Raw genomic sequence first — 14,001 nt, 5'->3', positions numbered from 1 at the left:
TACAGTCGACCAAAGCTGATTGCCCATGACGTGCCATTGAGTAGATATTCCACACTGTGTGTGTGTGTTGTTTCTGTTGACCTTTGGAACCTGTATCTATGAGTCATGCATGTGAGGAAAAGACACTGTGAAACATTTGTGTGAGTATTCACCAAGAAAATGGGCTTATGATGGAACCTCAACATGAGGGATAACTCCCAATTTCTTGTGTCTCCACAGGTGAGATGTAGATACTTGGTTGATCACCAGACTCATTCCCAACTCAAGTATGGTAAGTAGTAGAGTTTATTAAGGGAAACTTAACTATGGGGTGTGTCTCAGGTGATTTGCAAGACAAAATGGATCTCCACAGCACTTGACAGGTGCCAAAGAATTATATAGGGTAAAAGGGGTGAATAGTAATGGGTACAAATACATGAATGCTACAAAGTATGGGAAATTACATGCTTGATCAGAACAGGACAATGTCCAGGAACCAGCATGTAGTAGGAGGCAGGAGAGTGGTGCTGATTTATGTCAGAATGAGTATCAGTTATGGTCAGACAGTCTCGAAGCAGGGTGTGTGGTAAGCAATCTCCATTTTGGCCTGTCTCTGGCTGGCAGGCCCAGGAGCGGTTATGTGATGGATCAGTCTCTCCTCCTCTACACCTCCCATTAACTCTATATCCCCTTTCAGTTACTGATTCCGGTAATTCTTTTTTCCTTTTACAGCAACACTCTTTGAAAGAAGTGCGAGAATTGTGTCTCCACTTTCTTTTCTCCTACTCTCTCTTTTTAAAACCATTCCAGTCAGGCTTTTTATTCCACAATATACGGAAATTGTTCTTGTCAAGGTCATCAATGGCCACCACATTGCCCAATCCAGTGGTTATTTCTCTACATGATCTTTACTCTACATTTGACACGGACAACCCACTTCCTTCTTTTTGTAACTCCTCATCATTTATCTTCAGGTACATCATATTCTTCTTATAGTCTCACAAGCCGCTCTTATTCTCTTCTGCTGGTTCTTCCTCATCTTCTTGACTTCTAAATAGTGGTTTAGTTGTCCAAGGCTTTGTCTCCTTTATAATTCTAGTCATCCCTCAGGTCATCCTATCTAGTACCAAGGTTTAAGGTCCATCCTATAATCATGACTTCTATATTTATATATTCTCTCCCCTGAACTTCAGACCAATCTATTTGATTATCTATTCACCATCTGAATTGGGATGTCTAATAACTGTTTTATGCTACTCTGTCAAAAATGAATTATTGATGTTTCTCAAACATCAATAATTTTCATTCTTCCCCCTTTCATAAACAGCAACTCTATTCTACTGGTTGCTCAGGCCAAATCCCTGAAATCATCCTTTATTTCTATACTTCTCTCAGATGCTCAATCAGGGTATCTTATAGGCTCTTCCTTTTCAATGTATCAATAGCATATGACCACTACTCACCACTCCACTGCCACCTGCTGGCCTGACAACTATCATCTCTTGCCCAGACTCCAACGGGAGTTCCTAAACGGGAGTTCCTAAATGGGCCTCCCAGGTTCTACCTTTTCCGTTTCTATAGACTCTTTTCATTCAGCATACAAAGTAAAACTTTTATAGGCATCATCTCATAGGCTGACTTGGAGCCTTTCAGCTACCTTTCTTAGCTGTATTTTACAACAGATACCTGACTCAAAACACCAACAGAACACTTAGCTTATAGCTAGGACACCTTCTCTGGTATAATGCTAAAAGAAATGTAATTTTTTTCAGCTTTTAAATTTTTTCCATAAATTACTTTATTGTTGTTGAATTACAGTTGTCTGCATTTTCTCCCCACCACTCACCCCCACTCCAGCCAAACCCACCTCCTTCCCTTGCTTCCACCCTCCCCCTTGGTTTTGTCCATGTGTCCTTTATAGTAGTACCTAAAAACCCTTCTCCCCACTGTCCCCTCTCTCCTCCCCTCTGGCTATCGTTAGATTGTTCTTAATTTCAATGTCTCTGGTTATATTTTGTTTGCCTTTTTCTTTTGTTGATGGGCACTTAGGTTGCTTCCAGCACTTGGCTATTGTAAATTGTGCTGCTATGAGCATTGGGGGGCATAGGTTCTTATGGATTGTTGTTTCAGGGCTCTTAGGGTATAATCCCAGCAATGGAATTGCTGGGTGAAAAGGCAGTTCCATTTTTAGTTTTCCGAGGAAATTCCATACTGTTTTCCACAGTGGCTGCACCAGTCTGCATTCCCACCAACAGTGCACTAGGGTTCTCTTTTCTCCACATCCTCTCCAACACTTGTTTGTTGATTTGCTAAATGTAATTTGCTTAAATGTAATTTAAGTTGATAATAATAAGCATCCTTTTGTTTGAGTGGCAGGTGGTTAATATTGATGCTTTAGTGGGTAAGTCTGTAGGGAAGAAAGTTAAGTCAAACATAGAAACAACAACACAAAATCCATTCACAGCAGCCACACAGGACAGAAACCCCTCCAGAGAAATAAGCAATGGATACACATCTATTTAAGATTTTGAGAAAACACCCAAGTGGGAAATCAATGTAGCCCTCTTTCTCTTTCTTCTTAACATTGATCACTACCTGGTTTTTATTTGCTTATTGCCTATCTCTTCTTTAAAATATAAGCTTAATTTAATTATATTGTTTGTGACTAGTAGATTTTGTCTCCAGTGCCTAAAGAGTGTGTGGCACATAGTAGGTGCTCAATCAGTATTTACAGAATGACTCAAGACACAAAATTAGGTTCACAAAACAGTGCTTTGGTTTTGAGTTTTTATGAATCAACCCAAAGTCATTTCTTTTGTAGGTCACAACCAATTTCCCTGTTTTATTTTGAGGGTAGGCGAGGATGTGGTGAAGTGCAACTTTATTATTATTATCTTTTTAATCCTCACCTGAAGATATGTTCAGTGATTTGAGAGGATGTGAGGGGAGTGAGGGGAAAGGAAGAGAGAGAGAGGGAGAGAATCAATCTGTTGCCTCTCTTAGGTGCCGCTATGGAGACGAACCTGCAACCTTTTGGTGCAAGGGAGGACGCTTCAATCAGCTGAGCCACCAGGCCAGGGCTGAAGTGCAACTCTAATCGGAGTTCACTGAAGATGCAAGCACAAAGATTAACCTAAGTGCGAACAGTATTCTGATCACATTACCCAGAGAATAACATGGTTTCTGTTCCAACTTTGCCAATTACCATTTGCAATTTCCTCATCTGTAATGCAGGGACAATTATAGGATTTTTATGGGGTTATTGTGAGGGTTAAATGAGAATATAAATACATGTTAAGGCCTTAGGGCAGTATCTCTAACTGCATCAATAAAAGCAGCTATTTGGTTGTTACAATATTTGCATTGGTGGTACCCTACTAATCATAAATTACTACATCATAAATCCAAAGTTAATGTTGAGTCATGATGACCCCTAATCTAACACACTGCTTCAGTTTGCTCCCCTGAGAAATCCATCTTGGCAATGACATCTTTGTGATTTTAATGTACTACGATTGACAGGTTCCTGACTATGGCCTACAGTCAACAGGGAGTAAATAAGATTTCAGGGCCCCAGACAATTTATTTTTAGTGTAAATTGAAAGCACTCTGGCCTTTACAATCTCTCTGTCAATCGCTGCAGGGCAGGGATGATGTCTTACTGAATTCTATAGCCCCAGGTCCTAGTAGAGCACCTGGCACTGGACAATCTCATTAAGTGAAGGATGAGCACTTGCTGACGCTCTAAAGAGTGTCTCTGGCCGCCAATCGCCTACAGCGCTCAAAAGCACCACCAGAAGCACAGGAGCGAGAATCCAGCGGCCCTAGGTGCACCCACCTGCAGGAAATCCTGGGTGAGTCTGAAGGGTAACTCTAAAAGCTGCTGGCTTCCGAAACTCAGCGCAAGACGCGCTCCCGGACACAGCCGTGCGCCGGGTCCGCTGTGCGCGTCGGGAAGGAAACGCACTGGAGGACGCGGGGCGGAGCCTTTCGGGCCACATGGAGAGGGCGGACAGTGAGACGTGCCAGGGTGGCAAGCCCGGCTTCTTACTGCCCCTTAGGACCGAGAGCCAAGTAGAGGCAACATGGTCCAGGGCGCGGGTGCAGGAGAAGGACTTAAGGCAGTGGGGCCTTACAGGTCAGTTGCTCCGGGTATACTTCCGCCCTGCCTGCCAAGTCGCTGGGACTTGCCCTTTCAGGGCCCGTCCCAGCGCCAGGAACGATGCTGGGCAAGGCGAGTGGACCGTCCTGTGGGCTCTTTTCCTGCGGACTACAAGTTCTGGCCTTTCTTTGCGCCTCTGCGTGGAGGCCGGGGGGAGGGGGGGAACTAGGTAAAGTTGGAGCTCCGCTTAGGGGTAGGTGGCCATTGACTCCTCCTGCAAAGAGGGCGGGGCCGGCTGACGCTGCGGGACTGGGATTCTGGGCAATCGCCAGTGGCTCCCCCCAACCCCAGCCTTGGCGGGGGTGGGGGGGTGGGGGTGGTAGGTAGGAGCTTGGTTAGATCTTGTCCTAAAGGGAAGACCTTCCTCTGAAGAAGAGGAGGGTGTCGTGGCGCCGCTGGGCTTGGACTTACAGTTTCTGTGCTGGTGGGTTTGCAGGCCTGGCTTGGGTGTTTCAATTGTTAGTTCTGTGAAACTATCACAACTCGGCTTCCAGCTCCAAGTTTCTTCATTTACTGTGCACGCGCAGTTCTCGGAGAATTCTACCCGCTCTAGCTAACCCCGCGCTCCGCCCCCCCCACCCATGCTGTATTTTAAAGTGTGCTGCTAAACCAGGTTTATCAGTTCATCATTGCACGTAACTGCCCATCTTACACTAGTCCTTCCTTTCTTAAGGTCTCTGAACAGCAAACCATTCCCCGAGGTCTGCAGGAAGCAAGGCTGTACTTGTTGGGAGCTAGGAAAGAGAGCTAGGCAATTATAGGCATTGCTAAGCAGAAAACCTCTTGAAGGTCACCAGAATAGATAGGGGAGAGAAACAACATTGTCGGCCAAAGTAAAGGTAAACAATATGTGATTTGCAGAGGGCCCTGAGTTACAGCCAATTAGTTAGAGGGCCATAAAACTTTAGGCGCCAGACTCATCTCAGGCTTGGACCCTTTAAACTGAGGGTACAAATTAAGTGGGACAGGTGGTTCTTATCGACAGGAGACAGGGTTTCAAAAGAAAGTTTTAACATCTGGTTAATGTTCCTCCAGAGCTCAGAGCTATGCAGAGATAACAGCAACTCCCGCTTTTGTAACTTGCTTGCTTGCTTCTCACTGTATAAAAGAGCTAGCCTGTGAGCGTTCGGCGCGGCTCTCATCTGCAGCTCTTCTGAGCAAGTGTCTCCGGGACACATCGAGAGTCCGCCCCTGCGCAGGTTAAAAGAGTTGGCCATTAAAGTAACATCTCTGTAAACGTCCTGAAAGTCTCCGAACGTCTGTTTCTTGCGTCAGTGGGTGCAACATACTCTCCAGCCAAAGGAGAGCCAGTTCCCATTTCCTGGCCTGTGCTTTACCTAACCTCTTCCACCCTCTTTTTCTTTATTTATAAAATGGGGAACACAGTGCGTACTTTAACTATATGATAGAACCTTGGGTTAATAAGGGGGGTAGTGGTTAATTCATTATTTATTGTGTGCTGCGTAGAACCACAAACTGTAAGGTGTTGGTACAGAGGTGAGCATAACAAATACGGGCGCTGCCCTCCTAGAATTATGGACTAGGTTCTGGGAATGCTTTCAAAAAAGTACAAAACAGTATTTATTGTACTCATATTATGTGCTCTATAATCAAGGAAGTGTGAAGTTTTGTTATTCTCAGAATGAAACAAAAGGTACAGTTCTGTGTCCGGCTTAGAAGAGGGATGGATAAAGGATAAAGGTGAATAGATAGAGAAAGAAAGAGAAAGATCTCTCCCTTATTGAGTCTCTGAATGTTTAAGAATGTGTTTTGCTGTGTCTGTAAGGAGTGTGTATCCAACTTATATACGAATTTATGGACTTTATGCTTGGTGTATCTTAACTAAAGTTTTTATGTTTGTGTTTTCCTATTTGCATTTTTTTTTAGGTATGATACTTTGAGAACATGTGCTAGAGGGGTAGATAAAGTGGGCACGTTAACATTGACTGTAGGTAATATACTCGGAGAAATGTACACATGGATGTGTGCTGATTTAGTGAAAATGAGAAGATAAATAAGAGGTTGCAATTTTTTTGTTTTAATTTAAAAAAATTTTTGTTGTTATTCAATTACAGCTATCTGCATTTTCTCCCCATCCCTTCACCCCACCTGAACCCACCTCCCTCCCCCACCTTCACCCTCCCCCTTGATTTTGTCCATGTGTCCTTTATAGTAGTTCCTGTAAACCCCTCTCCCCACTGTCCCCTCCCAGAGGTTGCAATTTTGCCTGAATGAGATAAAGTAAGTAAATGAAAAGTAAATACGTAGAGAGAGATGGAAGCTTGTTGGTGGAAATGGATAAATTGGTAGTGGAGGTAAAGAAAAAAAATAGAAAACAGGTATTCCAAAGTAATATTGTAACTTGAAATATCTATTTCTATTTACTAGATAAATTAATATTCTGAGAAATGTTCTTTGTGAGTTGGTTAAAAATGCTTACTGAGCCTTCACTGCTGTGGCTTAGCTGGTTAGGTGCCACTGGTTCATTTCTGAACTCAGCAGAGGAAGGGCCACTGGTTCATTTCTGGCCAGGGCAGGTGCCTGGGTTTCAGTTGCATCCCAGGTAGGGCGCCAGCAAAAAGAGGCTGATAGATGTTTCTTTCTCACATCCATGTTTCTCTCCCTCTATTTCTCCCTTCTATTCTCTCAAAAAAATAAGTATCGAAAATCTCTCTAAAAATACTGATTTTTCTTCCTTCTGATTACAGAAGTAGTATATGTGCTCTGTAGAACTTAGGGTAATATTCTGTGCATGAAGAAAAAAAGTTTAATCTCCGTATTTCTCTTACTGTTAACTGTTATATGTCCTGCCAGTCCCTGTTCTACACATGGGTCATAATATCTTTTTTTCCTTCTTTTCTGAGTCAGAGTGGGGAGCCAAGGAGAGGTGCAAAAACAGGGTTTCATGTACATACTTTTTTTTTGAAACCATAATTTAAAAATTTTCATTTAGTTTTCCCTAATATCACTTTAGTGGGTATAGAGTATTTCACTGTATGGACGTGCCATAATTTAGCCAGCCTGTCTATTTAGGTATTTAGTTTCTTACATTATTGCTCTTGTAAATAATACTAATAAATATCATTGTAACCAAATATTTATTAGAGTTAGGAATTTTAGTTCATCAAAGGCAGCATTTGTAGAACAAGGAGTATACAAAATTTAGGCTCATTTCTCCATACTCTCACCAACACTGATGTTTTCTAATTCGAGAAGTTAAAAATGCTGTTTTATTGTTTAATGTTTATTTGTTTACTAGCATTGATAGACACGTTGATATTTGTCTGTCTTTTGTTCCTTCTTTGTTTATGCTCCTTACCCATTTTCATTATTATTTATTTATGTTTTTTAAATTGAGGTATTTGTTGCTTTGTAGGATCTTTCTTGCATTGAGGGTGTTAAATATTTGGTGTATGTATTGGGAATATGGTTTCTGGTTTTTTATTTGCTGTTTGAGTTTGGTATATGTTTGTATTTTAGTGGTAAAGTTTAAGGATCTTTTGCTGTCAAACTTTCAGCCTTTTCCTAGATGATTTTGCTGTTAGTGTTCCACATAGAAGGGGCTTTACCACTCTGAATTTGTCATTGTTGACCTAATATTTTTCTTCTAGTATAATTATGACATCTTTATCTTTTAAATTTTTATTTCCCCAGAAATTTATTAGAAAGAAATTTGGTTCTATTTTCCCCCTCAAATATGTAACCAATTATTCACTTTTTGTTAGCTGATGACTTAAGTAAATATTTTTCACTGTGATTCAAAAACTTTCTAGTATGGTTAAAATGGTAAATTTCATTATGTGTATTTAGCCACAATAAAAAATAAGAAAAAAAGAAAAAAACAATATAAAACAAAAAAACTCCAAAAACTTTCTGGTAGGTCTTACTCCTCTTAATAGTGTTATAGATATATCCCATACATACCAGTGAACTTCAGAATCCAAATTATCGTAATGATACGTTAGGGCTGCTTTATTTTTGGAATATGCAGACCTATTACTTATTGCTGTTTTGGCCTGCTTTTCATTACTTGTCATTCACCTGAAAGATGGGCAAGAGAATTCAAGCAACTCTTTGATGGATATTGCAGATGGAGACCCTCAAATTTGTTCCTTCCTTATCCCCTATGCCTGTCTTACTGCATTTTACAGGCTAGAAACAAAAGACTAGATTTCCCAGACTCCCTTGTAGTTCTGTTGTGCCTGTGACTTGGTTTTTGCAGAGCAGATAACTAGGGAGATTGTAAGGGGAAAGAGAGGAGGAGGCTACAGTCTTGGAGGGATTTCTGCATTTTTCTTGGGAACTAGCTCTAACTTCAAGGTGGTTAGGTGGGTACTGAGTATCCATTTAACTGGTGTGGATTATGACTGAGGTGGGGGTTCCTAGAGCAGACAGTTTGAGTAATGGCCTCCTGGGTTCCCCCCCTCTAAGTAACTTGTCATTTTTCTCTGGCTCCTTTCAAGATATTTTGTCTTTAGTTTTAGTAGCTTAATTATGACATGTCTTGGTGTATATTTCTTTGAGTTTATTCTGTTCAAAGTTTGCTCAGCTTCTTGAATCTATAGGTCTTTTGCCAAATATGGGGAGTTTTCAGCCCTTATTTCTTTGAATATTTTTCAGCCTCAGCCTCGTTCTTATCTCTTTCTGGGATGCCAAGGAAGGAAAGTAAATCTTTTGTTAGACTCGCTCAGTTCCCTGAGGCTCTGTTTATGTGTGTGTATGTGTGTATATTCCAGAGGGGACCCAAAAAACCCAGAATTTATTTTTAAAAAATTGTGTATTCTTACATGTTTAAACTTCAGTCCCTTTCAAAGTACTGTCCATTTGATGCAATAACACCTATTGAGATATTTTTTCCACGGCTCCAGACAGTGTTTGAACTCATCGATTTTAATGCCCTCTAGTGCTTCTGCCATTTTTTTGTTTCACCTCTTCCACATTGGCAAAACATTTCTCTTTGAGGACTTTTTTCATCCATGAAACAAAAAAACGCTGCTGGAGGTGAGATCGGGTGAATAGGGAGAGTGGGGCATTGGGGTCATGCTGTTTTTGGTCAAAAACTGCTGAATATTCAGTGCTGTGTGGGCAGGTGTGCTTGTAAATCACCCATCATGAAATCGGCAGATGTGTTGAAAAAGCCTTCAGGGAAAAAAATTCGGCCCTGGCTGGTGTGGCTCAGTGGATTGAGTGCCGGATTGCAAACCAAAGGGTTGCCAGTTTAATTTCCAGTCAGGGCATGTGCCTGGGTTGTGGGCCAGGTCCTCAGTAAGGGGCGCTTGAGAGGCAACCACACATTGATGTCTCTCTTCCTCTCTTCCTCCCTTCCCTTCCCTAAAAACAAATAAATAAAATCTTTAAAGAAATTCACTGATGCTAAACACAGCCTCTCACATCAATGCCAGTTGGCACACTGATACAGATGGGATCCTAGAACACTCACCTACTGTGTGAAGCCGGTATCAGAAGGGGCTGCTGTCCAGAAAATAATTTCATTTTTGGGGTCCTCCCTCATATGTATATATGTATTTATTTATTTATTTTTATCCTCATTTGAGGACAACATTGATGCGAGAGGGAAACATCATGAGTTGGTCACCTCCCATATGCTCCTGTACCATAGATTGTATGTAACTGGTCCCTGGATCTTATGTGCCCTGACTGGGGACCTGTTGAACCCACGACCTTTTACTTCACAGGCCAGCACTCAATCCACTGAACCACACCTGCCAGGGTCCAGATCTTATTTAAATCGTCTGTTTAACAGTCTGTGTTGTATGTTGTTCTGACAGGGGAAGAGGGGCTGTTGCTTTGTTAGTACCAGGTGGAAATAGAAGTTCAGGCTCCCCCTTTCAGCCTCTTGTTGATGCCTGGGTATAGGAAGGGGGCTCCTCCTTGCCTCTGGTTCAGAGTGATAGTAATGGCTCTCCACTTGTTCTCCACTGACACTGTAGGGTGGCCTTATTACCTTCGGGCTATGATAAAGTTCCTGAGTCTCCACTAGGCCTCCTCTGACACCGTTTATGGGGGTGGTAGTAGGGAAGGCTCATTATGATCTATACAGGTAGAATTCTAGGCATTTCTGGGTTGTTAATTCTTTCACCTCCAATCTGGGACATATGAGGCAAAAAGAAACCTGGAACTCATCACCTTGTTCTTGGGTCCTGAGGTCACTAGCTGGGCTTCCTCTTCTCTCCACTTTTTCAGATTTGACTTATGTTTGTTTTCTTTGTAACATTCAGGAATTTCAGTTGTATTAGCAAGAAGAATGGGGAAAAGAAAATCTCCATCTTCCCAGAAGCCAATTTTACATTTTAATCTTTGATTATTTGAATTTTCTAACCTACGAAACGGAGATAATACCTACTGCTTGGGGTTGCTATAAGTATTTTATGAGGTAACTTATGTAAAGTGTTTACTCTCTCCCTGGTATTTAGTAAGTACTCAATAAAAACTTATTTTCTGTTAATGTTCTACAGTTATATATGGCCTAGTTTCTTTTTGAAGGCCATGAGTTTAAACCAGAAAGTTATATTTTTAATAGTTAATAGTATACTTGGGGTCTTCCCTTCTTCAAGATGTGGCCGTTCTCTGAAATTGGATTTTCTGGCCCTAAGGGAGAGAGAAGAGAGGCAGCGGAGGCTCCATGTGGATTGCAGCCACTTCCTTCTGTTCTTACGCACTGTTAAACACCCTCTGTGCAACATCATTTTAGTCCTAACAGCACTGCACCTCTCTTGACGCATAATTTAATCTAGTCCTGTCTCAAATTTTTTTTTTTCAAAATTTAAATGGTTTCAGTTAAGCAGAGACATGTACAATCCACACGGTGGTGGTGGTGGTTATGTTGTATCAGTAATGCCTTATTTCCTAGAATGGACACTGGCATGAGTCTCAGGCAATAAAGAGGCCAACTCCCAAGTTGACTTTCTCATCTGTCCCATGGATCCCATAACACTAAGGGGCTGTTTTAGGACTTTAAATGTAATGGTGACTAAGTCTGCTGAAAAAGTAGTTCGGAAGTCGGCAAATGTTTGCATATCAGTAACTTCCCAGCAGAGGATAAGGCCCAGTAAGATTGGGAGTATGGGGATTCAGGCCATATTCTTCAGTTGAAGTCTTAGAACATAGCCTGTGTGTATGCTGCAATTGTCTGCTCTTTGAACTTGCTGTATTTTTTATTTCTAGGGATTCATCTACGCTCTTACCAACTGGAGGGAGTCAACTGGCTAGCCCATTGCTTCCATCGTCAGAATGGCTGCATCCTGGGAGATGAGATGGGCCTGGGTAAGACCTGTCAGGTATGTTACTGGTCACACCTGTCAGGTGTGACCACTGCTCACTGTCGCTGAAATACGTTCTTACAACTCATTACTATCTTTAACTACTAGTATATATTTTTATACTAGGCGATGAAATGCCTGAACCTTTATTTAGAGATCATGACCTTGGAGCTGACTTTTCTAGTCATGGGGAAAGTTTTGAACTGTACTCTTATCTTAGCCCATGACATGTAGGACTTTGATTACTGGACAGGGTTTTTCTCTTGTAAAGCAAATATACCTGTCCCAGGGATCAAATTGTTTCTGTCCTCCTTAGCAATATTTTATCTAGTTAAGTTAGCTGGATCATTTATAATATTAATCTCCTTGATCAGTGAGTAGTAGGGCTACTTCCCATTTTTCTGGCGTGCTAGAGAAGTACAGAGGAAGTACCCTATGTTTTCCAAAATGCCTGGTATATGGAGAATCAGACGTTGCCTCTTTAGGTATTGATAAGCAGTGACGTATTGAGTTAGATGCTTCTTGGTTGTCTGATCGCCAGTATAAGCCCTGTGTTGATATATGTCAGTAGAAGGCTTGGACTGATGGAAAGTGCAGACACAGACACCCCTTGGATTAGTCCTAGAAGGTCTGCTTGTCTGTAGGACACCAGAGAAAGTCAGTGCAGTCAGGATACAAAGCAGAGGCGATTTGATCAGAAACTGTGGACATACGTTTAAACGGTTTCTCCAGAGAACACACAGAATGAGCAAAGGCCTCATTAGTCCTTTTTAGAAGCTCAAGTGCTCTAACCTCATATACACAAGCATGAAGCTGAAGCAGTTCTGCAGGTAGGCTAGTCTGACCATGTGTTGGAGACTAAGGCAGGTACAACTCATTAATTTTGGGGTTATTTAAAATACAGTATGATCCGTAAGTATGGTCATATGGGGATATTTCCTAGGCAAATAAATCTGGTTCTAGTATATTCCTGAACTGAGAGCTGTAGAACTAGAACAAAGGTAGGTTACCCGATGTTTTGGGGAACCAGGCTAACAGACTCTTGGACCAGGTACAAGGCCTTCCCTGCAGCCTCCTTTGCCTTGGACGTTGGTACTGCTCTGACTCCTGCAAATTCAGAGGCAGCCAATTTCACTTGTCCTTTGCCTTTTCCCAGGGTGTTCATGTAGCTCTGCTTTTAAATGCCCTAAAAATATTTTGCCTCTAGATTCGTATTGCTAAAATTTGGTTTAGAATATTTATATCAATGTTCATGAAGCATATTGGTCTGTAATTTCCTTCTTTTGTAGTGTCTTTGTCTGGTTTTGGTATAGTGGTAAAGCTGGACCTATAAAATGAATTGAGTATTCAGTCTTCAGTTTTTTGAAGGTTTGTGTAGAATTGGTTTTGTTTCCTCCTTAAATGTTTGGTGGAATTCCTTAGTCAATCCAAATTAATTTTGTAGATATATCTGGTTTAGAGTAATAAAAGATAATTGTTTTCTAAATAGGATCCTCAGCAAAGGCTAGGCAGAACGACTGTATGCAGTAAGTACTTAATTGTTGGGTGATTTTTCTGGGCACAGTCTGGATTGGAAAGCGATGGATAAAGAAGAAACTTATTTCCACTATAAAATTAATGTAATTGCAGTTAAAAAATAACTATCACCCCATAAGCAGAGTACTGTAGCCATAATTAGCAGTGTATGTTTAATAAGGGTTGAAATTACACTGTACTTAACAATATAATTATAGTGTACAGTATACTTTGTATTTGTGTAATCTGACACTATCATTGTAATTTTCCATTATTTTCTATTCTTCACAATCATTACTTTTTTATTGAGGTATAATTAACACTAGTTTCAGGTATATCACATAATGATTCGATATTTGTATATATTACAAAATGATCATCACAGAAAGTCTAGTTAAACATTGATTACCTCATTTTGTTGTTTTTTTTCCCCTGCCAGTCCCACCCATCCCCCCATCCCAGCCATCCCCATCGCCCACCTTTGATCCTACACCCTGGTTTGGCTTTGTCCATGTGTCCTTTATACATGTTCCTTGATGACTCTTCCACTATTTCCCTCCATTATCCCCTCCCACCTCCCCTCTAGTTACTGTCAATTTGTTCTTAATTTCAATGTCTCTGGTTATATTATGCTTGCTCGTTTATTTTGTTGATTAGGTTCCACTTACAGGTGAGATCATATGGTATGTGTCTTTCACTCCCTGGCTTATTTTACTTAGCATAATGCTCTTCAGATCCATCCATATCCTTGTGAAAGGTAGGAGCTCCTTCTTCCTTTCTGCAGCGTAGTATTCCATTGTGTAACTGTACCATAGTTTTTTGATCCACTAATTTACTGATGGGCACCTAGGCTGCTTCCAGCACTTGGCTATTGTAAATTGTGCTGCTATGAACATTGAGGTGCATAGGTTCCTTTGAATTGGTGTTTCAGGGTTCTTAGGGTATAATCCCAGCAGTGGAATTGCCGGGTCAAAAGGCAGTTCCATTTTTAGTTTTTGAGGAAATTCCATACTGTTTTCCACAGTGGCTGCACCTGTCTGCGTTCCCACCAACAGTGCACTAGGG

The 14,001-nt window shown here is 41.3% G+C and overlaps 1 protein-coding gene across 4 annotated transcripts in view; it reads left to right on the top strand.

The window, feature by feature from the left end:
• The first annotated feature begins 250 nt into the window (after positions 1–250).
• CHD1L (chromodomain helicase DNA binding protein 1 like) overlaps positions 251–14,001 on the top strand; it is a 78,174-nt gene continuing 64,423 nt past the window's right edge. The window contains exons 1-2 of one of the 4 annotated variants that reach the window (XM_053914789.2): positions 251–271; positions 11,327–11,439. In XM_053914789.2, coding sequence (XP_053770764.1) covers positions 11,416–11,439 — 24 coding nt within the window. In that variant the 5' untranslated portion in view covers positions 251–271; positions 11,327–11,415. Of the gene's footprint in view, positions 272–3,544; positions 3,834–3,919; positions 4,118–4,432; positions 4,566–11,326; positions 11,440–14,001 lie in introns of those variants that run through there. The other 3 variants (XM_053914791.2, XM_053914787.2, XM_053914790.2) reach the window with 3 other exon arrangements.

Source organism: Desmodus rotundus, chromosome 12 (genome assembly GCF_022682495.2).
Source record: "Desmodus rotundus isolate HL8 chromosome 12, HLdesRot8A.1, whole genome shotgun sequence".
Lineage (NCBI taxonomy): Eukaryota > Metazoa > Chordata > Mammalia > Chiroptera > Phyllostomidae > Desmodus > Desmodus rotundus.
The sequence above is the reverse complement of the archived record's forward strand: the minus strand, read 5'-3'. Positions and strand labels throughout refer to the sequence as shown.